Source organism: Engraulis encrasicolus, chromosome 2 (assembly GCF_034702125.1).
Source record: "Engraulis encrasicolus isolate BLACKSEA-1 chromosome 2, IST_EnEncr_1.0, whole genome shotgun sequence".
NCBI classification, from domain to species: domain Eukaryota; kingdom Metazoa; phylum Chordata; class Actinopteri; order Clupeiformes; family Engraulidae; genus Engraulis; species Engraulis encrasicolus.
This window is the reverse complement of record NC_085858.1, coordinates 50,382,205-50,409,831: the sequence shown is the minus strand read 5'-3', so window position 1 is coordinate 50,409,831 and position 27,627 is coordinate 50,382,205. Positions and strand designations below refer to the sequence as shown.

The window sequence follows — 27,627 nt, the reverse complement described above, 5'->3', positions numbered from 1 at the left end:
CACACACGCACACGCACACACACACACACACACACACAGACACACACACGCACACACACACGCACACACAGTCACACACACACAAACACAGAGACATGGCCTAATGCATCAGACCAGACACCGATCCCCCCAGGTGCCCTGACAATGTCACTCAAACAGGCCGGCCTATTGAATGTTTAATTAGTGACAACAAATTGCCACCCTGAGCCAGGCGAGCTAAATGGGAGTCTTTCAAAAAGGGAGCCCTATTGCAAAGGCTTCATTACAGGTCCCGCCATTATTATATGTGAAATGAGATCATCAGTCAGCGGCGTGGAGGTAGAGAAGCACACGCGCTCTTTCAATAGGATCAGTACTGGAGAAGACTGAATGCAACGGAGCAATGAAAGAGTTCACGTGGCCCTGCAGTCTTGTGTGGGGTGTCAGTGGGGCTGCGCTAGTCAAAGCCGACTGGTTAACCCTGATATGGCCAAGTCTCAGGTAGAAAAGCATTCATTCGTTCATTAAAAATTCATCCATTCAGTCTACATTTTATCCTTTTTACTCATCGTGAATTATTGATCAATGGCTTCACACCAGGACTGTAAAATATTCTGAATTCAATTGGGAACAGTACTGCACAAAATTCTTTAATTTGAAATGGAACTGCACAAGTCAGAATCAAAAGCAGAAGTGGACAAAGTTCACAAGTGCGCAAAGTTCTGAATTTTACTCAACCCTTGTTTGCATGTCTCAAGTCCTGGTTTCATCAAGGAAACAGGTGTGTCTGATTAAACCAGAAACATACATGTAGTAGCTATAAGAAAGAGTTGAGGCAACACTCGCCACTGACATTTATATCCAAGTTGAAATTTGAAGGATACAAGTATCAATTCATTCACTTCTAATCAGTAGCCTATTTGTGCAGATGGGGTGGGGGGAGTAATCAACCAGTGCTCTCCCCCATCCTCCTCCATGACTGAGGTACGCTGAGCATGGTACCGTCCCACCGCACTGCTCCCCATGGGGCACCACTGAGGGCTGCCCCCTTGCACGGGTGAGGCAAAAATGCAATTTCGTTGTGTGCAGTGTGCAGTGTTCACTTGTGTGCTGTGGAGTGCTGTGTCACAATGACAATGGGAGTTGGAGTTTCCCAATGGGCTTTCGCTTTCACTTTCACAGATGGACACCCAGGCCGGCCCGTTCACTCTCTGCTGAAAACCCTTCACTACATCATAACATTGCTAATGCATCATAGAGAGTCTTAAGTAATGGATTAAGACTTGCTCATCCTGATTTTGGTGACAATGAGGTTATAACAGGGGCTCTTTGCAAAGGGCTTAATATAGCAAGATAATCCCGATCCATCCATAGTTTATATATAAAGAAATGCCTACATTCATTCATCTAGTATGGATTGTGTGTCTTATTGTAGTGTGTGTGTGTGTGTGTGTGTGTGTGTGTGTGTGTGTGTGTGTGTGTGTGTGTGTGTGTGTGTGTGTGTGTGTGTGTGTGTGTGTGTGTGTGTGTGTGTGTATGTGTGTGTGTGTGTGTGTGTGTGTGTGTGTGTGTGTCTGTGTGTGTGCGTGTGTGTGTGTGTGTGTGTGTGTGTGTGCGCGCATACTTGTGCGTGTGCATGTGCATGCGTGTGTGTGTGTGCATGTGTTGTTGCTTCTCCTGGAAAGTATTGTAATAATGCTATATCCCTCTGGAGTCCTACGACTGCCATACGTGTGAGTGATTGCCTGTGATCAGCAGTGGATTTGGATTGAGAAGCAAGCTGATCAGGCATTTCACAAATGCACTGGTGCAGATTTGATATCCTAGAGTTAGCTGACAGTCCAGATCAGCAGATAATACCTCCTGTTTTTTTGTTTTTGTAAACAGTCTGCTATGTCACCGATACCTGACCTACTTGCTGGAGTGAGATGAAATTGAGCGGAGGCACAGGTGTCGACAGCCTGGCTAGTTACCGATCCCCTTGTGGGCATAGCAGCACCGTGACCAAATGGATGATGTAGCCTGGCCGGAAACGGCACAGGTGTTGGGAGCTGAAAGAAATGCAGTGCCTTTCACCTAGTTAGAAGTTCATGAATGTCTGAAGGGCATTTTTGTAAAAGTAACAGAGTTTGACACGCCCCTGTTACGAACTTAATCACTGATTACTTCCGACTGCTCACCCCCAACACCTCCCTATTCACCTCCCACTTACAACAGCAGACCTCCATCAAGATAGTTCATAATAAGAATGACTAATAATGTAGTCCATCTCCTCTTTTGTGGACAGGATTATTGCAACAACAAAAAAAGAAAAGAAAAAAATGATTCAGGGCATCCTGAATGATATCATAATCTGTTGGCCATCAACAACTGAACAAACCAACACTTTTTGGCAAATGTAATAAGCCGATTGTACAAACAAGCCGATTTTTAAAAACAGTAAGCCACCACAGATTCCTTTTTGTTTTATTTTAACAAGCTACGTGTATGGAAAGAGAGTCCCACCTTTTTCAATCCATCCAAGACCAAAACCAGAATGCTGCTTGGCAGCTCACCATGATAAAAATGTAAAAAATATTCACTCCTGGGATTAATGCATAATTCAGACTTCTATTCACTGCATACAATTAAATTTTTTCTCAAATCTAACTACACCCATCTGTGTCAGCAATGTCTGTCTTCAACAGGCACAGTGTAACTCTAGTTCTTACAGACCTGCCATAGTGTAGTAGTGCATCTTCAGTAGTGCGCCTCACCTGTGCTGTAGCTGTGCTAAAGCCTCAGGCCTGGCTGCCTAGGGTGATATAGCCCTGAACTCTGGTCCACAGCTTCCAAGCACCAACATTATTGATATGAAAAGCACATACTTCACAGCGGACAAGGCAGTCAGTCACACTTAAAAGACTACACAAAAAGGCACACACACACGTGCACACAGACGCACATACACACAGACATACACATGCGCGCGCACACACACGTGCACGCATGCGCGCGCGCGCACACACACACACACACACACACACACACACACACACACACACACACACACACACACACACACACACACACACACACACACACACACACACACACACACACACACACACACACACACAACCAAGCATAAAAATGCAGTTAATGCCACTCTACACAAACCAGTATGCCTCAGGCGTCTCTCCCACTAAACCTTTCCATCCCAGTGGGACCTATGTGAATAATGCTCACAGGCAAATCCATGTGCATGCATGCACACATATACACCTGTGTGTGACACACACACACACACACACACACACACACACACACACACACACACACACACACACACACACACACACACACACACACACACACACACACACACACACACACACACACACACACACACACACACACACACACACACCTTTCATGGAACCCTTCCCACATTTTCCATTCTGTTCTTTCAGTATATTTCCCCTTTACTGATGTGCCAAACAACACCAGAGTCATTGCCAAAAGGGATTTACCTTGTTACCATACCCGCATACCCACAGGAAAACAACATTTGAAATGAAATGTCCCCCGTGCAATCAGTTTCTTTTACAAAGCAGAAGAGTGAGAAATAGGTCGAGATAGGAATACTGAACAGAAAAGTAGAGGAAGGAATCTTCAGACAGACAACCTGAGAGAATAAGAGTCTTATTAACAACTGAGAAGTATAACCTTAGCAATATATTTTTGCATCGATTTATTTCTCCTGAATTCCATTAAAGAGAGTAGTTGAGCATAGTGTTGCATCTGACTTAAAGGTTATATACTCTGTACTGACGGTAATGTAGGCTACTTAACATGAAGCACCTTACCCCCAGCTCATTATACTGCATGTATCATTGGTAGCTCTGTGCAAGAGGTAGGTAATCCTTGAACGTTTTCACCTGGGATACAGTAAATGAGAGACAGCCTTCAGATTTTAATTCATCTTCTGGGCAGTAAATACAGTGGAAATCACAGCGTTTGGAAATAAAGAATGAGGAGACAAATCATCAATATCTCAGTTTCTTAGGATTCAACCTACGATCAATTCAGCCTTCTTCAACTGTATGCAGGGCCGTAACGAGAGATTTTCAAATACCGGGGTCAAATACTGCGCGCTGTACTGCATACTGTACATTTAGAATGCTTCAAACTCTTCAGTCAAACTCTCCAGTTCGTTTTTATTAATCACTGTCTTGAGGATGAATGGGGGTGGCGTACACAAACTGAATGCATCATTGTTGATCATAGATCGATTTTCATCGTAGACAAATTTGACATTTCTGGGGTAAAAAAATACTGAGGACATGACCTCTGTGTCCTCAATGGTAGTTACGGCCATAACTGCATGGATCATGCACCAACACAAAGAATGATATGGGAACCAGCTCTAAAAACAGAAAGATTGCCAGAGATAGTGACAGGCTGCCAATGGTCACAGACTCAAGTGAAGGCAGGGACAAGATATGACATTAGGTCTATATTTTATTTAATAAGAACACAATGAAGAGAAAGGGTGACATATGGGTTGAATTGTGACTGTTTTATGAATGTATTAGTTTATCTGGGGTTATGGCACATTGTATCATTGTGTGTGTGTGTGTGTGTGTGTGTGTGTGTGTGTGTGTGTGTGTGTGTGTGTGTGTGTGTGTGTGTGTGTGTGTGTGTGTGTGTGTGTGTGTGTGTGTGTGTGTGTGTGTGTGTGTGTGTGTGTGTGTGTGTGTGTGTGTGTGTGTGTGTGTGTGTGTGTGTGTGTGTGTGCGCGTGTGTGTGTCAACTACAATTCCATTTAATGAATGTTTGCCCAGCACAGAGAGCTGTTGACAGTCTGTCGTTATTCTGCCCTTGTACTGTTGTCTCTGTTCACCTAAGAGACAACGTGCTATTTTGCTGTAGGCGCCTCCTTTGTTTTAACAATAAACTTAAACAAAGCTGTGACACTTTCTGCATATTTAATGTGTTTTCAATTCAAGCACAGATGTTCTGTCAATGTTAATACTTATTAGAATTACAAACCACTATATTTATATGGATAATCTTGTTTAAAAAAAATATATTTTATATGGTGTTTTTGTCTATGTTTTTGACAGGACAGTGGAGGAGAGACAGGAAATGAGTGGGGAGAGAGATGGGGAAGGATCGGCAAATGACACGGGCCAGAATTGAACCCGGGTCGCCGACGTACCAACCCAGTGCCCTACTGTTAGGCCACAGCAGGGTCATGGATAATGTTGGTTAATGTACAGTATTGGGTTGGAGGTGGGCCACCAACATTTTTATGTACGGTAAAAGGTTCGGACCTCCTGTCATAGATGTATCAAAGAACTATTTGTGAACTTAGCAGATAGAGTATGAACTGAACTAAGTGATAGTAAGTGATGGTGATAGTATGTGGTGAAAGTCAATATGTTTGTTTTATCAGTATAATCTATGTAATTTCATTATACTGACATGGTAGCCTAAAATGCCGACGCTTGCTGAAATTAACTTTTTAGTACATTGCACAATACAGTGTGTGCATGATACTTTAGGACAGTCGTGGCCTAGTGGTCTTTCAATCTAGGGGTTGCAGGTTCGAATCCCCCCTGACCTCTCCCTACATCTCCATCCATGGCTGAAGTACCCTTAAGCAAGGCACCTAACCCCACATTGCTCCAGGCACTGTAACCAATACCCTGAAAAATAATAACTGTAAGTCACTTTGAATAAAATGAAAGCATCAGCTAAGTGCAATGTAATGTAATGTAACTTTAATGACTGGCTTGTTGACTAGATGGGATTATTAAGTTAGTGAAGAGTTACAAACCACTCCAAAAGCAAGAAGCCATATCACCGAAAAGGATTCATTTCAACATCATCTGATTCCCAGTACACCCAGACAGACTCAACCGATTGGTGGGTGATATTTGATGCTGGACCCAAAAAGAACTCCCAACAGCACTACCATCAAAGCCCCGTAAAAAGTTTGGTAAATAAATATAAAGATTACTATCTGTGATGAAAAATGTGAAGAAGTGTCTGCCGAGTTGTATACTGAGCTGCTGTAAGAAAGTTGGCCTCTGTAAACTTTCATTGGAAACCGCAGTGTCTAGTCTGAGATTATGTCGTCATTTTGCTTGACTGATGCACTCAGAGGCCAACTAATCCTAAAATGTACAGTAAGAATGAGAGCCCACCTACCTTTATACAACTCAGCTATTTTTTTTTTATTGTTGGGAGGCTAACAGTCTTCCTCCGTGCCCAATTGGGGATGAGCCCTGTAAGTGAGAACCATTTTTAATTTATTGATCCGTTTTATTTGTTTATGTATTTTTATGCTCATTATTTACACCCCAGACGATTCGCATTAATATCAGAACAGTGGGCGCAGAGAACCGCCACAGTAAACAGTCCTGTGTTTACTGCCCACTTATTCCTGCCAGAGACTGGCTTTGAAATATAATACAATTACTGCAGATGCCTGAACGTTAAGGCCCCCTGATGGATTAGTATTGGTGCTGGCAGACGGGATCACGAGCAAAGGGGCAGAGGGTTTGCTGACCATCATAATGATGCATAACGCTTTGTGGGCTGAGAGGAGAGGAGAGGAGAGGAGAGGGGGTGTACCAACTGTGGGTATACATCACATCGTGATCATGAGCACTGATTTGTCGGCAGCTTCATAGCCTTCATAGCCATAGCCCTCGCCAGTGATCGCATACAATGTTTTCTGAAAAAGCTGAACTATACCATGGACATAACTGAGAGTCTAAAATAGGTAACAGATAGTACTAGAGTAGAGTAGAGTCACCTCATTGATCCCCAGAGGGATATGAAGGTGTTACGTATCTTACACAAATACACAGATTAAGCCAGTTCAGCCTTATGCTACATACAGTATACGTTGTTTGACCTTTGGCACCTGACGCAACGTATACGCTGCATTCATGCTCTTGAGATTTGAACTTTTTAAAATAAAAAATGTGGGTATGTTACAACTGAATGAACATATACTAATGTAAGATGAGACTTATTTCATGTTTTTATGTGCTCTGGAGGCTGAGATATTTCGTTTTAAATAAGCAGAGGGCACTTTTTTACCCAAAAAGGGCTTAGGCATTCAGAAGGCGTTTTTTGCAGGTGCAGACAGGGTCATTACCATTTTGATGACGATAAGGTCATAACATGGGTATGCATGAACGGGTCAAACATGACAGCCTGAAACCTATACTGTATACACTGAATCAAATCGTGTCAGTGTTCATATTAAAAATTCTGATCCTATTCATATTCATTCAAAAAATTCTGATCAATGGCTCATGGAGAGGTAGCTAATATCTTTGTCATTACATCTGGCATTCACACTGTTTCACTGAACGACCGCGTAGCGTAACAAAAGCACGGCCATGTTTCTAATAAACAAGCAACAGCATTCACAGGGAGGGGAGCTGAGAGAGTGCTGAGACAAACAGTTTGAGGATGGTTCAGGACAAGGAGAAAATAATAGATTTTATAACATGGCGAGAAGAACATAATAGATCAAATTACACGCTAAAAAAACTGCTATGAACACTCATGTTATGCCGCGTTTACAGCAAGGGCAACCAGAGGGGTTTACTAAGAAGCTGGTTCAGGAGTAAACCAGGTTAAGTTGAGAGGTAACCTCTTAACTTAACCTGAGAGGTAACCTCTTAACTTAACCTGCTTTACTCCTGCACCAGCTTCTTAGTATAGGCCCCAGGTGTTAAGGAAGAACCAAAACATGGATCGTTGAGGAGTAATGAACAGAAAATGAGTTTTGCAAGAGGAGATTAGAGAGGAGGAGGATGAAGCGATGGGGGCCTTCCCGAAGACATGAGAAGATGGAGGAGGAGAGAGAACACATCTGAGGAGCAAAGAAAAGATGGAATAGAAGGAAGTGGAGGAGTGGAGGAGTGGAGGAGGTGAGGAGCGGGGTAACTGGCGGTGGAAAGCCCTTGGTGTTCACTTCATCATCATCATGGCACTGTCAGGAGAGGGTGTGTGCCGGGGCCTTGCGTTCACACACAGAGCCCCAGCCCATCTGCTGCTGATCAGGCTCCCACAAAGGGGCCTAATTTGAATAAATGTGATCACCTCACCACCCCTCTGCTTTTAGGAAAAACGCCTCACATGGCTTGGCTCATCCGCCCAGGTGATGGAGGGGATACAGTACACACACACACGCACGCACGCGCGCGCACACACACACACACAGATACGCACACACACAAACACAAACACGCACACGCACGCACACACACACACAAACACACACACACACACATGCACGCACGCACGCACGCACACACACACACACACACCCACACGCACGCACACACACACACACACACACACACGCCATAACGCCAAGTCACACACCTACTGTAGGTGGCTGTTCATCTTTTGCTTGCGAGTCAAAAGGGAGGTGTGCTGAGCCATTTCCTGTCTACCTTTGTCCCAATCCTCTTTCTCTGTGTGGATCTGTGGCTGTGAATGTCCCAGTGGTTTTTGCATTAAACCAGGCACCTCGGCTCTTTACTAAGCCCACTGTGCCACTGATGCCTGTGTCTATAGCCACACAAAAAGCACCTGTGCCTTTGTGTAATTGTCCCTCACATTCGTGAAAGCCATTAGCACAATGTCCTCAACGAATCGCATCCCCATCATAATGTGCAGGAGAGAGAGAGAGAGAGAGAGAGAGAGAGAGAGAGAGAGAGAGAGAGAGAGAGAGAGAGAGAGAGAGGATATTACAGGGAGACCGTCATGGATTTGGTTTTGAAAGTACAGAAAGTACCCTGTGTATCCACTTTTAGTGACTACCTTTTCTACCTTTTCATATTAGGCTACTTTATGTGAATGTGTGACAGTGAAAAACGTGATCAGATTCAGTTATTATTCACTATGTGTTAAGAGGAGTTTTGTCTTTTGTTTGACATTTGAATATCCACGTACCTGAATACATATATAATGTGTTAATTAAAATCAATTTGCCTGAGCCACACGAAATGTTCTGCATAAAAGTCACTGTCAAAATTAAGCAGAGAAACACAAAAGAAAAACAAATGTTCTGTGAGATGAAAGCACAAAACATCTGACAATGCTGGCCTTTGCAGCTTGCAGACAATTCAGCCGTCTCCCTTCATAATTCCTCCACTGCCGTTAAAGGTAAATGACAGCATTTCCATAAATTGCCATGAATTGCCATAGGGCCTACATATGTCAATATGTATTAGAATGTTTTGTGAAATTAAAATGTGTGTTTTCCAAGTCAACATAAGGTTGCAATCTTTAGCGATATCATGTCAACATGCGAGTGCTCTCGCTCTAAAGCTTAAGTAGCTGGAAAACAGAGAGCTCTGCAAAGAGGGCCAAACATCCCCAATTCAAACATTTTGCATGAATGCTAATCGGATTAGCTAACGAGCTGCTTCGCTAATTAGGGCACGCCTGGAATTACCAGAGAAATTAAATGAGCAAAATTACCAGGCTTAGAGCTTAGCACTGGTTTAGCAAAGTTAAATGGCTGGAGTGCCTCTCGTTTCAGTTCTGACAGGGTATGAAGCGAGTAATTCCAGCATGTTGGGAAGTTTTTTTTTTTTTTAATTATCTCTGACTGTTTCACATAATAAAGATAACATACAGTATTCCACTGGAAATGTTCTTACATTTGAAGTCACTAAAACATTTGTGCTGTAGAATGACAACAGGTATTTTCTGACTTTTAAAAAATAGGCCATGATGAACGGAAACTGTGGAACTCGGGTGGAATGGAAACCATTCTGATGCCTTTACCTCTACCTTAATAATGGGTCATTGTAAAAATGTTGGCCTCCAGTTAGTGAGTTCATGTACCTGTTACATGCCCACCTTGTGTTGCCATGGCGCCGCATTGTTTGGCTGCCTCTCTGGTAACTCCGTCAAAACCGTGCAATTTTTTCATCTTTTAAATCTATTTAGTCCATATGAAGTCAACATTTCGGACAGATATGATGATGTGTTTATAGAAAGCACTTTTTAGTGCTATTTATTGCCGTCTGCATTTTTGTTTTTATTTCTTAATCCAAATCGATGTTGTCGGATCACCGCAGCGCAACGGAACTCCATGGAGATCAGAATGCGCATAGCCTACCAACCGGCCTGGCAGAGAAACAATGTCATCCCGACAAGCCTTGCACTACTGACTACAAGAGGTCACGGACACCAGATGAATGGGGACCATCACAGTGTTGCCTATAGCGTGGGGTGAGAGCATGCAGTTTTGCCACCCGCGATGTAGCCTAGTCTCATCTCATCTAGCACCGTATCCACCCGGAGCCTCGGACACCGCACAGCTGTCTGCTTTGTAAAGCGACGCGTCCAACTCTCGCCTCGATCGACACATCTATGGACAATCTGACATCTATGGACATTTTCTATACTGCTTATTTATTTAATGTGTGTATTTATGTTCACATTTTAAGTCTTATGATCTCTGCACGGTGTGGAGTTGTACCAGAACCGTCATTTCACTACAAGCTGTAACCTTGGTTATGGCTTTGTATGTGACAAATAAACTACTCTACTCTCTACTCTCTCTACCTTCAGTGGGCAGACTTAGGTCCTACTTTAAGTTTTAAAATGTTTTGTGAATAACCTTAATAACACAATTATTGTAAATGGGTCACTGTGCAGAGATGATGTAATTTGATTTTAAGATTTTAGTGATACATGAACTGTATTATGAAGTACAAACACTCTACTAAAAGCTAACCTTTTGTCAGCAGTGTAGACATTCTAGGTCGATAAATTGAACCAATAATAGAATTAAAGACCATTTACTTATGTCAAACTTCCACTACAGCTGTATTTGGAAGAAACTGACATCAAACATCTGTGAGACCTGCTCCCATGAGTTTCCTGTATGTCTGATGTTGGTGATATTCTCACAACTTTCACGAAAACTGGGCACAATTCATAATCCAATCAATTCATCTATTACAATGCAACAATTTATAATCATGCATGTCTTTGACAACAGAGTTACTAGTTGGAGATGGCTGCGGCGGAATTGAATGAAATACTACCATAAACCAAGAAGTAGGCTACAAGTGCCTCACAAACATGGCATCAAATATGACATACACATGACGTCACATACCAAAGTCGCTGTCGTAGAACACAATGAACTTCAGCCATAAAATGCATTAATATAGTATAAAACACATTAATATCGTGTAGCAAGAAGCCTGCTACTTAGTGCCTTACAACAATTACATCAAAGGTGTCATCACTCACCATAGTCCATGTCGTAGAAGATGATGAACTTCTGCCAACGCAGCTCGCTGACGAGTGTGATCATGACGTCATTCAGACGCACGGGTGGGCGTGCCGCCAGGGTGTAGCGCTCGCCGTCCGGGGAGGGGTTGAACTGGCAGGCGGTGCGGGGCGAGCCCTCCCCCTCCCTCTGCACGTACAGGTGCGGGATGTGCATGGCGTCCGTCAGGGACTGCAGTGCGCTTGCAGATGCACAGCCCGTCGACGTGACCAGAGCCAGGATCCCCTGAGTCATCAACTCGCAGGCTGCAGGAAAGAAGAAGAGAAAAAAAGAGGCACAGGAAGAAGATGAGAGGAGTTTACTATTGCATCCCCTGGAAAATAGCAGTGTTATCAAGAGACAATTGAACTCATCAACAGTCGATTGAACTATAGTGAGTATATGAAAATAAAAGGTTCAAAAAGGCACAAATGCCAAAATAAGACAGAGTAAAGTGTTCTTTGTAATCACATTTAAAACAGTATTACTACTAACATATTGGATTTAGAGTGAAGAATGAGTATGGAACAAAGAAGGAAGTGCATGGACAGCAAACTAGCACAGCAGTGGTAGTGGCAGCACTTGGAGTTAGTTGAGGTCAGCGGCCTGTCATTCTGCTGCATGCTGGCCACACACACGCACACACACACACACTTACTCAAAAGCCCAAAAGGCAGTGTACATAACAGTCAAACATCACCCTATCACCAAGCAGCCTGAGGATAGCACACTTCTCACTTACCCAAATGACACTATTTCAAATGCACATACAAAAAAACACAAACACATATACACACAGGAAGCTGTCTCATAACATGTTTTTGGCCACAGAGGAGCCACCGCAGGCTATCTTGGGGAGGTGGGGGGGCTGCAAGGACCCACTCAAAATAAGAACAGAGATGTGCATTTTACAGTGCACACACAAACACGTCACATGTACGCAATCTGTCTAAAAAAAACACAGTAGCAGCGGCGGATACTTCAGGCAATGGAAAAGGTCATCAGAAACTATACGTCTGGCCTGGAAGGGAGACATTTATATATAAAAAACCCTCCTTTCTGACAAGCCATGGGCTGTGACGTAGCATGACCCAGTCTCCAGGGCGGATTACAAACTTATTAGCCAGGGTACTTGACCCCCGGGTTAGTGTGAGTGAAAGTCTTGCAGGCAAACATCTTCATAACACCTGTCAGCGCTGATCTCTCCTTAATCCCCAACCATACGCGCCAGAAGGACAAGAGCATGTATCTGTGTGCATTTGGTGAATGCCAGATGTTTTCAGCCAGTGTGTGGCTTTCGCTAATTCCTTTATCCCAAATGACAGGCTCTCAAGAGTTGCGCTAATGCCACATTATAGGATGGTCATGTCACGACCGCTAACCCATGCCATTTACTACACGAGTGAGGACAAACATCTCTTAGCGTTAAAGGGATACTGCGTCATTTTTGGAAATAAGCTCATTATACACATCCCCTTGAGTTACATGACTGAGTATTACCTTTCTCCTGTACTTCCAACCATTCTCTGAATCTGGCAGTGTAAATTTTACCTCCAAGCTAGCAATTAACATTGAATCCTATAAAACCAGTTAGCCGCCAGCTGGCCTCATAGGATTCAATGCTAATTTCTAGCCTGGAGGTAAAATTTGCACTGCCATACTCAGAGAACGATTGAAAGTACAGGAGAAAGGTAAAACTCATTAATTTCACTCAAGGAGAGGTGTACAATAAGCTTATTTCCAAAAATGGCACAGTATCACTTTAAACCATTTCATTCTCAAGGCATGTTGGAACCCCAAGCACTGCTACACTTACAACAATCTACCATGGTCTTACATGTAGTAGAGCAAACATGGTTCTACCATGGTATGTCATGGATACTCCAAGTACTCTGAACCAGCCATCGTATGTAGTACGGCTTATCCATGTTTTTTTTTGGTAACCATGAAAACCGCAGTTCCTGACTATGGTTTAACCATTGTTTTACTGTGAAAACTAACAATGGATCATGCTTGTCTTTGAGCATGGTTAAACCATTGTCACAAACCATGTTAAAAAAAAGCATGAAATCCATGAATAACCATGGTTGATTGTTGGTTTCGTGGTTACCCAAAAAAAACATGAAAACCGCGAATAACTGCTTGTGTTGTCTCCCTACACTTCCATCCATAGCTGAAGCGCCATTGAGAAAGGCACCTAACGCCGCATTGCTCCAAGGACTGTCACCATGTGCTTTGGATAAAAAAGTGTCAGCTAAGTGTAATTTAATGAGTAGCTATAAGCCGTGGTAAAACCATGGTTAGTTTGCAGCGTAAAACCATGATTAATTTCTGTATAGTCAAACCATGATTGAACCATAGTCACGAAACATGCTCAAAAAACAATGAAAACCATGATTTACTACCATGGTGAATTTTCAGAAGGGATATGACTGCACTGCTAAAATTCTTTCAGACACAGGTGGGTGCCTTTGCCTTCCCATTCAATTTCATTTATACTATTTTTTATTACTCTGCAGCACTTTTGTCAGCTTCTGGTCACAGTAAGATTCACAGAATGCCGGGACAATGAATCTACCCAATGTTAATGTGTTCTCTCTTAACATCATGTCTTTGGAAAAACACAAAAACATTTAACCTCTTTTGTCCAACAAATCCAAAGATCTGCCGCTTCTATCACAATCCAGTGAAATACTTTGGCGTCCCTGCGATATCTTTCAACTTCAGAAAAAAACTGTAATCTGGTTAAGGGCACTTTTTAAAAATACACTATACTACATTTTTGCAATTCCCTACATGTTTGATGTAAGCTGCTTTAGTGAGATTATCTTGTCTACTGCAGCTCTTTCCACTTCAAACTTTAAAAAAAAATAGTGCGCCATTCATGTCTTGATGAAGGTGCATTGGCTGCCAGAGGTGATTTTACAATACAGCTTTGAAAGGTCCACTTCCTCCATATGTGCTAGCCTTATTCCACTTGGAAAATACTCACGTCATCCTCACAACACGCCAAAGCCATCAATCACCTTGTCATTTAGGAAAACAGGATGCAATGAAGCTTTCTATGTTGTTGTGGCACAGCTCTGTAATGATCTTAGTACATGAAGTGGAGCAGTACTGTTAAGACGCACGCACGCACGCACGCACGCACGCACGCACGCACGCACGCACGCACGCACGCACGCACGCACGCACGCACGCATGTTCCCGAACAGATAAAATGATGTCTAATTTTCATTCTTAGGAATATTGTAATATATAAGTACATTTGAAGATTTCTTTTGTCATGTTCTTTTCAATGTTTATTTCACGTTATTGTACGCATGGCCACTGCTTTTGTTCAGTCGTCATGTCTTCAATCTTCTACATGTACACATACAGCATATGCACTTGAACATAGATTTGAAATGACATTGAAAACCTCAACACATTGTATCTTTGAGAGCTGTATTTAGGCTCCTTATCATTTGCCTTTACAAGCTATTCAGCTTTCCACTTTGGCGTAAATCCAGCTTCAGTATACTTCTTTTTCAGTCAAACAGTTTTTCAGTCATCTCACCTTATCTTTTGTAATAGCCCCAATTTCAATTTTCACTTTCCTTATGGGGAAGTTTAATTCGATCAAGCTTATTGAGCCTGGACTTGATCCCGACCCCTCAATGACTATAAATTATGACTAGTGTTCTTTTTATATCAGTAACCCTGACCAGACTGCAAATGTGACGATGTGATAATGGTAGCCTAAATAAATCATAATCATAATCATGTACTGTCCTACTTTACTGTCTTCACCATTCATGTACAGTATGGCAGAATGGTCAGTGCCCTGCAATGTTCCTCTAAACGTTAGGCTAAATAAAAATGGAATTGGAGTAATTATCGGTCTTTTAATTTTTCTATGTTCGTGTACTCATGTATTGTTCTATTTGTTCTATGCGTATGGGCTCTACCTTTTATCTATGGTAGACTGGCCAGTGCCTTGTACTGCAGGGCTATCCAGCAGGCCCCTGGAGAGCTGGGGAAGGGAGGGTGGCACACAGTGGCAGTGTCAAGACCAAAGGCCTGGCGTCTCTTAGACAAACCCTGCTAATGAGGAAGCAATTAAAGCTTTGGATCCGTACTCAATACACTGAGATTCATGGGATTGATCCGTGTCCTGCTGGGAACTACAGATCACACACGCGCTCACGCACACACACGCGCGCTTGCACACACACACACGCGCGCTCACACACACACACGCAAAGTTGTGTAAATGATCACAAACACTACATACAATGGTTCATGAACAAAAGAAATGCAATCACAGCACAATCATTCAATCTCTCCCATGTCCCACAAATATCCCTGAGCACACTGATCCCTGCACACTTCTGTCATACCCAAATAGAAAAGGGCTTTGATTAGGTTGGCAATTGTCTTCCTGGATAGTCTAAATAACAAAAAACTGACATCAGTCAAGATAGCAAGATGTGCATTACTAAAATGACTGATAAGAGAATAAACACCAACAAATAGTGACATGGCATCATAAAAGTAAGTAAGATAACATGTTGATTTGAACGGTCTATCATGTTTGTGCACAGCATTTGTTTGTGCATGTTTGCGTTAACTCATGCATGCTCCACAATGCCCTGAGACAAGTGGGTTTAGGCATGGTTTTTGCCTGGGCACAATTTCGCAACAAATTTGCCATTTACCTTGCTTGTTACACCGTTCTTGGCAGCAGAAGCATTGCTGACAGTTTAGGGTTAGGCATGGTTTCGTGCAGGGCACAGCAGAGTATTTTCACATTAAGCAACAGAAATTTGTTGTGGCAAAAGACATTAGCAGATACGGCGGGAAAATGGTGCAAACCTTGTTACGTGACAAAAGAGCTTTTCCACTGTGTTGAGGACCACAACTAAACTTGCAAAGGCATCACACCTCAACTTGGTACTGGCATAAGAGACATGCCTTAACATGATCAGTGTTGCCAATTTAGTGACTTTTTGACATCCCTGGCGACTAAAAAACACATCTAGCAACTTAACCGACTTTTTGGTGCACCTGGCGACTTTTTAAAACGTGCCTTTTTAATGTCAAAATCATTGTTTTACAACATAATTGTAACTCTGAGCCACCGTCAGAAGCGTTTCCCTCGGTTAAGCAGGGCTGCAGATTAGCTCTGATCTCCAAATAGCCAGCAATGCCCATTTGTACTGTGAACGAAGGCAAGTGGGTGCGTTTTCTAGGAATCAGCGTGTCGTGCGTGACACTGTGACGCCATACGTAATGTCATGATGTCATCTGGCGAATTTTCAGCGAGCCAATAGCGAATTTGGCTTAATTTTTTGGCAACACTGAACATGATGCCAGTCTGCAAAGACACACCAAATCTCTGTCTCTCTTTCCTTCTCTCTCTCTCTCTCGCTCTCACACACACACACACACACACACACATACGCAGAAGGTCAGTATGATGACCCAGAACAGGACGGGCGAGTCGGCGATCCCAGTCAATAAGGAGCCATGCCCAGTCCACTGGGTTTTATGACTCCAAGCCATTTGAGTTTTAATTTGCGTCGCATCTCTTTAATGGACTACTCTGTCCCGACCAAGCACAATACCCTTGCAGAGTGTAGGGCAGAGCCTAACTAACTCGCTTAATGCCAACTTGTCAGTTTTCTAGGAGCAGCAAAACCACTTATCTACTGCACCAACACATGCACATGCTCCAAATTAAGCTGATTTAATTTCACGCTGATATAATATCATGGTGTTCTTCTCTTGTACTACTGTACTTTCCAATAATACCTTGAATGCCATTCTGCCATCCAGAGGGCAGTGCAGCCAGGTCATCACCATACCATACCCAACGACAAATTTTAATAACTACTGAGTGAGGTCATAGCCCCAGATCCATGGCTGAGCCCAGATTTTCTCCTGTGGTGCAACACACCAACTCAAAGATATGGTATTTCCTGCCGATAGGGTGAATAGTTTTCTGGTTTCCAAAACTAGCATCAATTTGAAGTTTCACCAAACCTCAATGGATGGCATTTGAATGTAACTAATAAGTAACGACAGACCATTTTGAAAAAAAGAAGAAAAAAAACAAGGAGAGAGAGAGAGAGAGAGAGAGAGAGAAGGAGCAATAGAGTAACTTCCCTGCTACAGCGAAACGAGAAACAACTTTAGCATATTGACAAGGCAATTCATATGTTCCTGCCTGTATCATGTTTGATTTACGCCCTTCTTCCTACATGCAGCACACATACAGTGTTGCCAGATGTGTCTGACCAAATCCCGCCCAAAAGGTTCTCAAAAAACGCCAAAATGCGCTAAATTCCGCCCAAATTCAACAAATTACATTGACTTCTATGGGCCCAAAACGGCTTAAAAAACCGCAGAGTGGCCAATTTTTCCCGTTTTTGCCCGCCGACGCTCATTCCGAGTAGCCCAATTGGGTGGGCACCCACCCAATCTGGCAACACTGCACACATACAATATGCCTCTCCCTTATGTATAACACAATGGATCTCACTTACTACAACAGCCACGGACATGATGGATAGCCAGCTTGCTCTGTAGCAGAACAAGGTTGCTTACACCGTCCCGGTCTCCCTACAAGCCAGTGGGAAGGGAACAAGTTCAGTTGAATGAATGTATGAAATGGCATAAGACCGAGATAGTAAAGAATAAAAGTTGAAAGAGGAGTGTGTGTGTGTGGGTGGGTGAGTGTGTGTGTGTGTGTGTGTGTGTGTGTGTGTGCTCGCACTCTCAAATGGCAAAGTCACGGTGCATTTGAGGGGCAGATATTGAAATGTCATACTCTCTCACTGGTGTTCAAAAAGGACAAATTGCGGTGTAGACATCAGTGAGCCTGGACTGCAAATGTTACAAGCTCAAATAAGATTTTAAAACGAGCTCCTTAAAATGGGAAAATTGTAGGGGGGGAACACTGTCGCCAAAAAAGTAGTAGGCTAGTTCCGTGGCAAACATGAAAATGACTGTTTGAACTCTACAAACCGAAAAGTCAAGAAGTTAATCGAATTGTGTTATTCAAGCTATGCACAACAAATATGACATGAGCACTTCAGGCTTAAAATAAAAGTTTTAAGATTTGCATGGCAACATCACCAAGCTAGATAATGTGGCCTGTTGCTATATTTCCCACCTGAAACAGCATGCACCAGGGGCGGAGCAGAGGGGGGGGGGGAGGCATAGGGGCCAGGAACCCCTGGCCTCACCACTTGGGGGGGCCCCCTGTCAGTGGCTTTCGATTGCCAAACATCTTGTAGGGGCCCCATTCTGCGATATTTCGTGGGCCCAACGCCTCTGACACATCTCCCGCCCCCCCCTGTCCCAATACCAGTGCTACGCCCCTGGCATGCACCTATACAATAGCCAAGGCGAATAATGTGCGTACTGTACTGTAGGCTACTGTATGAGATCATTTGCTACCTGTAACAAATGGTTGCGTGTGTGTAGCCTGTATACAGTGTATAGCCCTCCGCGCCGTGTTGAGCTGTAGGCCTACCAGAAAAACAGCAGCGGATAAGAGCCTTTAGTGAACTACATGAATATTTCCGTCCTGAGTTATAGGAATGTGAATGGAATTATGAGTTGTCTTACGTTGGAATGCTACCATTTGGGGAAAAAAGTAATGTGATGCCATATACATAAACAACAGCCACAACGCTGGAAAGCAAGGGACCTGCCACTGCAAATTCATCTATTCATGATATCTTTCCTGTATAGCACACTTGAAATCCTGTGCCCAGTAAAAGTTGAAAACGTAAAACATGCATACTATTTTTTTTGTCTTTTTTTCGCTGTTGTTATAGGTATACACAGCACTCAACTAGGTGTGTGGGTGTAGGTGTGTGGGTGTGCGTGTGTGTGTCTGTTTGTGTTCGGGCATCACGTGACGTTATGGAGAGTTCGGGAAGCATTCTGACAGCCAAGCACCCGGCAGTGTGTGAGCTTGTGGTAAAGGAGTAATGATGAATTAAGCAGCGTTCGGCGCCCCCATAGCAGACAGGCAGAGAGAGGCCCCATCCATCAGGGCCATAGACGGCTCAGGGACAACATCATTTTTCTTCCCCTAAAACAGCAGACCAGCTTGACACTCCAGCACGGGGGAGGAAGGGACAGGGCTCACACTCCTATAGTTACTGTGTTAGCTATACCCAGACTCATGACTTTACGAGGATGACCACACTAATCGAAACAAATCCAAAGCACTGTCTTCATGTTTAAGGCTGTTTTTTTCCCATCCAGGTTTCCCTGCCCTGTCTAGATATCTATCCATCTCAATCTGTCAATTGACAAGTGGTAAGGGTACATAGGGGAGATAGCTGACCATTAAGAAAATTCAGGTTCTATTCATATTCACATTGCCTCAACCAGTGATGGATAGAGAGTCAGAGTATGTGCCAGAGAAAGGGAGAGAAAGTGTGTGTGTGAGAGAGAGTGAGAGAGAGAGAGAGAGAGAGAGAGAGAGAGAGAGAGAGAGAGAGAGAGAGTCGGTACTTCTAATGTACTCTCCTAATACTCATGGGAATGTCCCAGTGTTTGTTTACACTACGCACACACACACACACACACACACACACACACACACACACACACACACACACACACACACACACACACACACACACACACACCTCGGAAACCATTCGCATGAGTACAGTTAGATCAGTTGGAGCGCATTGAGGAAAATTGTACATAATTACTTCTGCAAGTGAAATTTGAAAGTTTTCATCAGACTAAGCAGCAATCATCTTCCTTAATTTCTGGTCTCGTGGCTCAGCCTTGAGGATGAAAGAGAAAGAGAGACGATGCTCCAAATGCTCTCACCCCCCAAAAAACACTTCTCAGGTCTAGTCGAAGGTATGATTTCCTCTGATTTACAGTGATTCAGATACTCAACACACCTAGCCATGTCAAGGCACCAACTGGTTTAGTGAATGACGTGTATACACCGACAGCATTCTTCAGTTGTATTCCATTCAACGAATTTGAGGCATCCGCGGTTGATCTGCGAGGATTTTTCCGCCCTAAATGTTCACTTCAGAGCAGAACACACATCGTCAATTCAATGGCATTCAATGTCAATGGGTCCAGCAACCACAGGTAACAGATATGGTAAGACTGGACAACCGTGCGCAAATCAGTTAGAGTGCTACTTCTGAAAGAGATCACTGCAGTGCTTCATAGCTTCTTCGGAATTGTACTGTGGTTAGGAGAGCCACTTTTGGAGCGCACAGCTGGGACTCCCACTGAAGGAAAAGCAGCGCAGCGTGACATATATCTAACTGAAAACAATTTTTAGGAAATGGAAAAGGACTCTGGAATTAAAGCTCACGACTGGCAATTAAACACAAATCCACCACAGGATATTTCCAAAGGAAGAATAGCCTACTTAATTGATTGTCTCAGATGCAAAGACATCCAGACCCAGATGTTTGGACTAATGGGCTGTTAGATCAACGGACTGTCTGACCGATGGTTCGACCCTACTGAAGAAAAGGGAAAGAATAATTAGGCTATCATTTATTCACATTATTCATAAAATTCTAAATAGTATTCATTGCCCTTCTGAAACAAGAGATCATAAACATTAGTACTTCAGCAGATGCCCATTTTGACAGCACCCATTCAGCAGGCTGTCAACTTCCAGTATTGCAATATGGTCAGTGTGACTTTTATCGGCTTTTCCTTTTTTTTCTTTTTTTAAGGGATTTTTTGCCCTTATTTTAGATCAGACAGTGGAAGAGAGACATAAAATGAGTAGGGAGAGAGATGGGGAAGGATCGAACACGGGCCGCCGGCGCAGCAACCAAGTGCCCCACCGTTAGGCTACGGCAGGGCCGAATTTTATCGACTTTTCATTCTCATATCTCACCACCATCAACACATTTTACGAACCCCTCTATTTCCCATTTCCCTTAAGATAGCCAGAGTGAACAACACCTCTCCAGCCCTTTGACCCAAAAGACCTCACGCTGATCAATCTCCACATCTCCTTTTACGGTTCATATTCAAAGCCTTTGGAGACCATATATACTGCTCATAACACGCCGCGCTGATCCATTTTCCCCAGGTTCAGCCATTTTGATCAGCCCACACCAAACACATAACAGTACAAAGCCATAGCCTTTGTGTGGCTCGCCTTGGCCATCTCTTGGTTCGCCTGGCTGTCTGAACGAACGTCTCTGAGGAAGACAGCAAGGGGCCTCGCCTCATCTCCACGGAGCACTCCACACTCTCCGGGAGGAGGTCAGAGGTCATGACGGATCCCAAGGAGGCGCGAGAAGCTGTGCAAGTGCACGGGGAGATGAGAGGAAAGGGTTGGGAGGTCAGGGCGGAGATGAACGACACATTCATCTTTCTTTCATGGCCGGCAGGAGGAGTGGGAATATGGCCTGCTCTCAAGGGCAGCGCCTGGCCCTCTGACCCCGTCAGTCCAGCACAGCCCTCGCTCCATAACCAACCACACACACCACTGTGTCGGTAGGAGTTGAAACGCAGAGAGGCAATGAGTTATTTGAGCATTTCGCGGGAGCTGAAGCTGAAGGTCAGTGTTGTGTCATGGTGAGCCGTACAGAGCACTGACAATCACACATACCGTACTCATACCGCCAGCACAGAAAGGTACGACAATATATGTTCATCTGCCGTCACACAGGCAGTCAAGGATAGGAGTAGCCACTGTGACGCCAATCAGAAATCTTGAGAACATACAGAGAAATCATTGTCATGGAGATGCCTATACAGAAAATCCTATTGTTTGGCCGGGCCCAGAGCTAAGTCATCTCAAAGGGCCCCCAGCCCAATACATACAATGTAATGAGGATCCAGTTCTGGGCCCCTTCTCTCCCTGGGCTCAGGATAACTGTACCTTTTGCCCCCCCTGTTGGCACCCCTGGGTGGAGGTGGGGGCGGGCCTAGTCTAGCTTACTAGCACAGTCTGTTATGTGAGTGACTGGCTCACTGGAGCTGAGTTCTAATTCTATGCTATCTCTATTACAATTATATACTTTGTCTACATATAAAGCATAAAAAAAATGTGTGTGCGTGTGTGCTTACATGTGTGCATGCGTGCGAGTGTGCGTATGCACCTGTATGTGCTCACACAAGTGTACTTGCAGTGAGAGAAAAGACGACTGATGCCGTAGGAGTGCCACTTTCAGGCTGGCCATGACAAGAGTTCCAGCTCAGCTCCTGAAGGTCACCTGTGCCGTGCTCAGGTGTGTGCAGTGGAGTGTGGCCTTCTCCACAAAAACGCTCTTCCTCCCCATCAGCGCTGTCATGCCTGCACTCCATATTCAAATTAGGAGCTATTACAGCAAAATGTGCTTTCTGCACAGTTTCAGCCCACATATGCCCATAAAAATAAGAAATACATGAATGGTATTCACTGTTTGTTATCATCCTAATATGAGTGAAGCAGGCACATACACGTTCCCTTTACAAGGATTATATTGCAGCATAAACATTGTATATGGTATGAAGGCCTATGCATGCCTATATGGTATGACAAATACTGTACTGCAGCATAAGTATTAGAAGTCTTATTTTCCTCCAAGTTTCAAATATTTTTTTGTAATGATGCTGTTTTCTTGGTGCCACAAACTTGTCACTCACTGCCACGGCACAGATGGCCAGCTTAACAGGAGACAGCCACGCGTCTTTCAAGGTAAATAGGCGTCCGACTCATCCGATGGTGATTGTCAGTCAGTGTGAGCCATCATACTTTGTTCCTGTCTGTCTAGCCTGGGACGTGATACACCCAGACAAGAGCCACACTAGGTACGTAATTAGCAGGCTTTATAGAAATCGCCTTCATCTCCTTATGAGCCCTTTGAAAGAAAGTGCGTGAGTGCCTCTGAAGAAGACACCTGCTGAGGATCAAAGAAGAACAAATATACCTTTATATAATGTTCTATCTCTTTCTCTCGCTCTCTCTTTCTGTCGCTTTCTCTCTCTCTCTCTCTCTCTCTCTCTCTCTCTCTCTCTCTCTCTCTCTCTCTCTCTCTCTCTCTCTCTCGTGTGTGTGTGTGTGTGTGTGTGTGTGTGTGTGTGTGTGTGTGTGTGTGTGTGTGTTAATGGGTTATGAAACATGGCCCAGAGGACAAAGACTGGACAGCTGCAACGAGACAGACTGACTGACAGACACACGTGTTTATGTGTATGCGCACGCACACACAAACACACACAAACACACACACACACACACACACACACACACACACACACACACACACACACACACACACACACACACACACACACACACACACACACACACACACACTATTATTCTTCTCTTTCGTTGTATTTCAGTCCAGAGGATTACAGCTTGTCTTCAGTACCTTGAGCTATGTTATTACAACGTTCTTGACAAAACCTCAGAGGTTGTAATGCAAAGCATTAACCGCACATCAACATGAACAGTTGGGTACCAAAACAAATATAAATAATTTTGCATGTCTGTAGCAGTCATTGGACCCATTGTACACATTTTGGACATGGAATTGGTTTAGAGAATATAGTGTATATAGGATGCCATCTATCCCCATCTGGAACAGCTGGCTTTGAAGGAGGTAAAGTAAGGTAAGGTAAGTACGTAGGGTAAGGTAACTTTATTGATAACCGAAGGTAGAATCTAGATTTGTTTGCAGGTAAAATGTAGAGGCCCACAACAGCACCACACAATACAACGACTGTGACACATGCAACACGACAGGAGAATAACAAAACAAACAGACAAAACAAATGCTCCAAATAGAATAAAGGGGGTGTAAGTCCTCTCTCTCTCTCGCTCTCTCTCTCTCTCTCTCTCTCTCTCTCTCTCTCTCTCTCTCTCTCTCTCTCTCTCTCTCTCTCTCTCTCTCTCTCTCTCTCTCTCTCTCTCTCTCTCACACACACACACACACACACACACACACACACACACACACACACACACACATAGAAGATCAGATGGTGCACAAGCGATCCAAAACTTGATTGTTGTTTCTCATCATGTTTTAGTGTCTGCCTTACAACGTAGAACAATAGACCACAAGATAGTGAGATAAAATTAAGTGAGGGTCAGATTAATGCAAAGGCTAAATACGGCTGCAGCCCCCGATAGGCCAAAGGAACAACAAAACAGCAGAATTGCAGCAAGACACGGTATGGAATAAAATTGGCTGTCGAGTAGAATATATTATCACATTTTATTAATATGCCTCTATTTGGCAGATGTGTTATCCTTAATTCCTGGCTCAGGATTATGATGCAGTCGATAATTTCATCATAGAATGTCTCTTCAGTGGGGCCCCACAGCAACCTGTAGCCTAGGGGCCCCAGCCCATCTCGATCTGGCCCTGCCCTGTAGCCCCTTCTCTCTTCTAGATGTTTCACCCTTGCCGTCATCATTTTAACAACGTGTCAGACGGGTGGCTCATCAGAGAGATAAATGGATGTGATTGGAGCATGCTAAATTTGCAGAGGGACCATCCTTTGCCTCCCCGCTGCGCCACAGCTTTGATACGTTAGCTATCTTAATCAAGCGTCATCCAGACAGACACACACCCTGCCCACACAACCGCATGCAGATAAGATAACGCCGCTAATGCGTGCCAGATGAAAGTCCCTTTTCTTTCAGGGGACCGCTGCCTTTATTTTCCTCTCCTAACATGATGCTCATTCTGTGTCTTTCATCGTCAAATACATGCTTTGTTTCCACCATTTCACTGGGGCAGTTGCTAGCACGCCAGTCGATAAAACATGTTGCATGCTGATCTTAAGGAATGAACTGCATTAACAGTTGGATTGTATAGCTTAGACGATGGGGATACGTAGCATACTGACACAAAACAGTCCCATGGCACATAACATGCTCAGTTAACATCACTGAGTTTTTGACTTTCATCAGTAGCTTTTGTTTTATGACTTAGTTCTGCATTCCAACATCAGCATCCTAATGCTGAATTTGCTGCAATAATTCAAGTCAAGTCCAGTGTACTTTATTGTCAAAAAATCCATGTAACAGCGTTAGCACAGAAGTTTGAAATTGCGTTTGACCAGTCTCCAATGTGTAGTTAAACTAAACATATGATGAATTAAGGTAAATTGGTCCACTTTGGGCCCTTCACTTATATGCAAAAAGTGGCCCAATTTACATGAATTCACCATACATATAAGACATCCACAAAAATCACCTACACACACACACACACACACTCATACACACACACACACAGGGAAGGGAAGGGAAGGGAAGGGAACAAGGGAAAGCGCCATGACGAGTGATGTCAGGTGAGGGAGATATAGGACAGATAAGGAGATCATCAAAAAAAATCACTTCTATCAGTTTATGTAAAGGTAGGTTCAGTGATGAGGAACACTCTATGTGGTTGTATAATCTGTACAAGCTCTTGCCTTGGGCATTTTAGCAGCTCCCATTGTTCTGAGGAGAGGTACTAGCTGTCACCACACACACGTATGCACGCACGCACGCACGCACACGCACATGTACACGCGCACACACACGCGCGCACACACACACACACACACACACACACACACACACACACACACACACACACACACACACACACACACACACACACACACACACACACACACACACACACACCTACCTAAGGGCATTTAAGCAGACACCTAATGAACACTTCACTCTAGCTCCATTCTGGGAAATGTTACAATGATACGGTTGGTGCTATGACACATTTCAGGGAGGTGAGGAGGTAGTTTTTTTGATGGCATTTGTACTGGGATTTTCCTGGCCTTATCATTAAATAAGCCCCAGTGCAATTTGGTTGCCAATTTACCACAAAGTGTGATTCAATGAAACAAAAGACAGCAAAAGGACAATCAAGGCATTCCTGTCATTGCCAAGGATCCGAATGAACAGCCTTGAAGTGTTGTTGTTCCCTCCAGTTATTTGATCTTTAAATTTTTTGCAAGCCATATGTCTATTAATAAACACAAATTAATTATAGTAAACTAATGAAAACCAATTACTAATTTGTGGTGTGAATCGTTTGATTTCATTTTCTACTGCCATGGTCACTTCAGAAAACTCTTGACAAGTCTAACAGTCTTTGTTTTCTCTGTCACTTTTAATTGGGATCAACAATTTGACATGTCATTAAAGGGAAACGTGTACCAAAGAACAAGCAAGGAGGAATGCAATAGGAAACTGATTGTATGTCAAAACTGGGTCCTCTATGTGATGTCTAACCATTTGTTAGGTGCCAATTAACAAAGAACACTATCCATCATTCTAAATTATCAGTTTGTTCATAACACTTGACATCTGGGTCCTCTTTTGTGCCAATTAACAATTGATATAAGTTAGGAACTAACTAATTGTAAATAATTTCACATTTTCACTTTAACAATTTCACTGTATTACCTTATCAAATTGACCTGAAAGAACACACAGGGAACAGAGGTAGCATTTAAAATCTGCGAGCAGATTTTATTGTTTAACGGCCGGAGGAGTTTCAGCAAAAATCCCCTAGTGTATACAGAAAACAAACCTATTTAAAACAGTCCCAGCCCCCCCAGTCCATGACGTCATCTTTCCTATCATGCATATGTAAAACTAAATATGAGGAACATATATGGTCTCGTCTCCCCCTGGTTCCGTGGGCCCCTACTGGCGTCTGGCTGTTGATGGATTAGTTCCTCATAGCCTAAACAGGTCATAGTTCAGCAGAGTAGTACCCCATCCAGGACGACCAAGGCAGAGATGTTTTCCTTGTGGACCAGAGATGTCACATAACTCAGAGCAAAGGAGAGAGAGAGAGAGAGAGAAAGAAAGAGACAGAGAGAGAATAACATAGTATAAAACCCTAACTAAAGGTTACACTTTTATCACATTGTATATTTTCAATAATACATGTATACATTTATTAACACTAATGAGCTTTTCAATGGAGTGGATTTTGGGAGAAGTTGAGACATTGCATGTTAATCAAATTGAATAGAACATCTTCTATATCTGTTGTCTTTACTGGTTCTTGTTCCTTGTGCATTTGGACATAGGGCCTTATTTAAAGATACGCCCTCCTATTGGTTGCGTCCTCTGGTTGCGACTGAGTTTAAGGGGGACATCCCTCCCCCAGACACACACACACACACACACACACAAACACACACACACACACACACACACACACACACACACACACACACACACACACACACACACACACACACACACACACACACACACACACACACACACACACACACACACACACACACACACACACACACACAAATATGTGCACCATTACACACAAAGAGAGATAGACACTCAGCCT

General features: G+C 43.5%; 1 protein-coding gene across 1 annotated transcript in view; it reads right to left on the bottom strand.

Annotated features, from left to right (window-relative positions):
- Positions 1-27,627, bottom strand: part of LOC134440328 (glutamate receptor ionotropic, delta-1-like) — a 447,219-nt gene that overhangs the window by 227,912 nt on the left and 191,680 nt on the right. Inside the window, exon 3 of the mRNA XM_063190363.1 lies at positions 11,272-11,556. Coding sequence (XP_063046433.1) covers positions 11,272-11,556 — 285 coding nt within the window. The remainder of the gene's footprint in view (positions 1-11,271; positions 11,557-27,627) is intronic.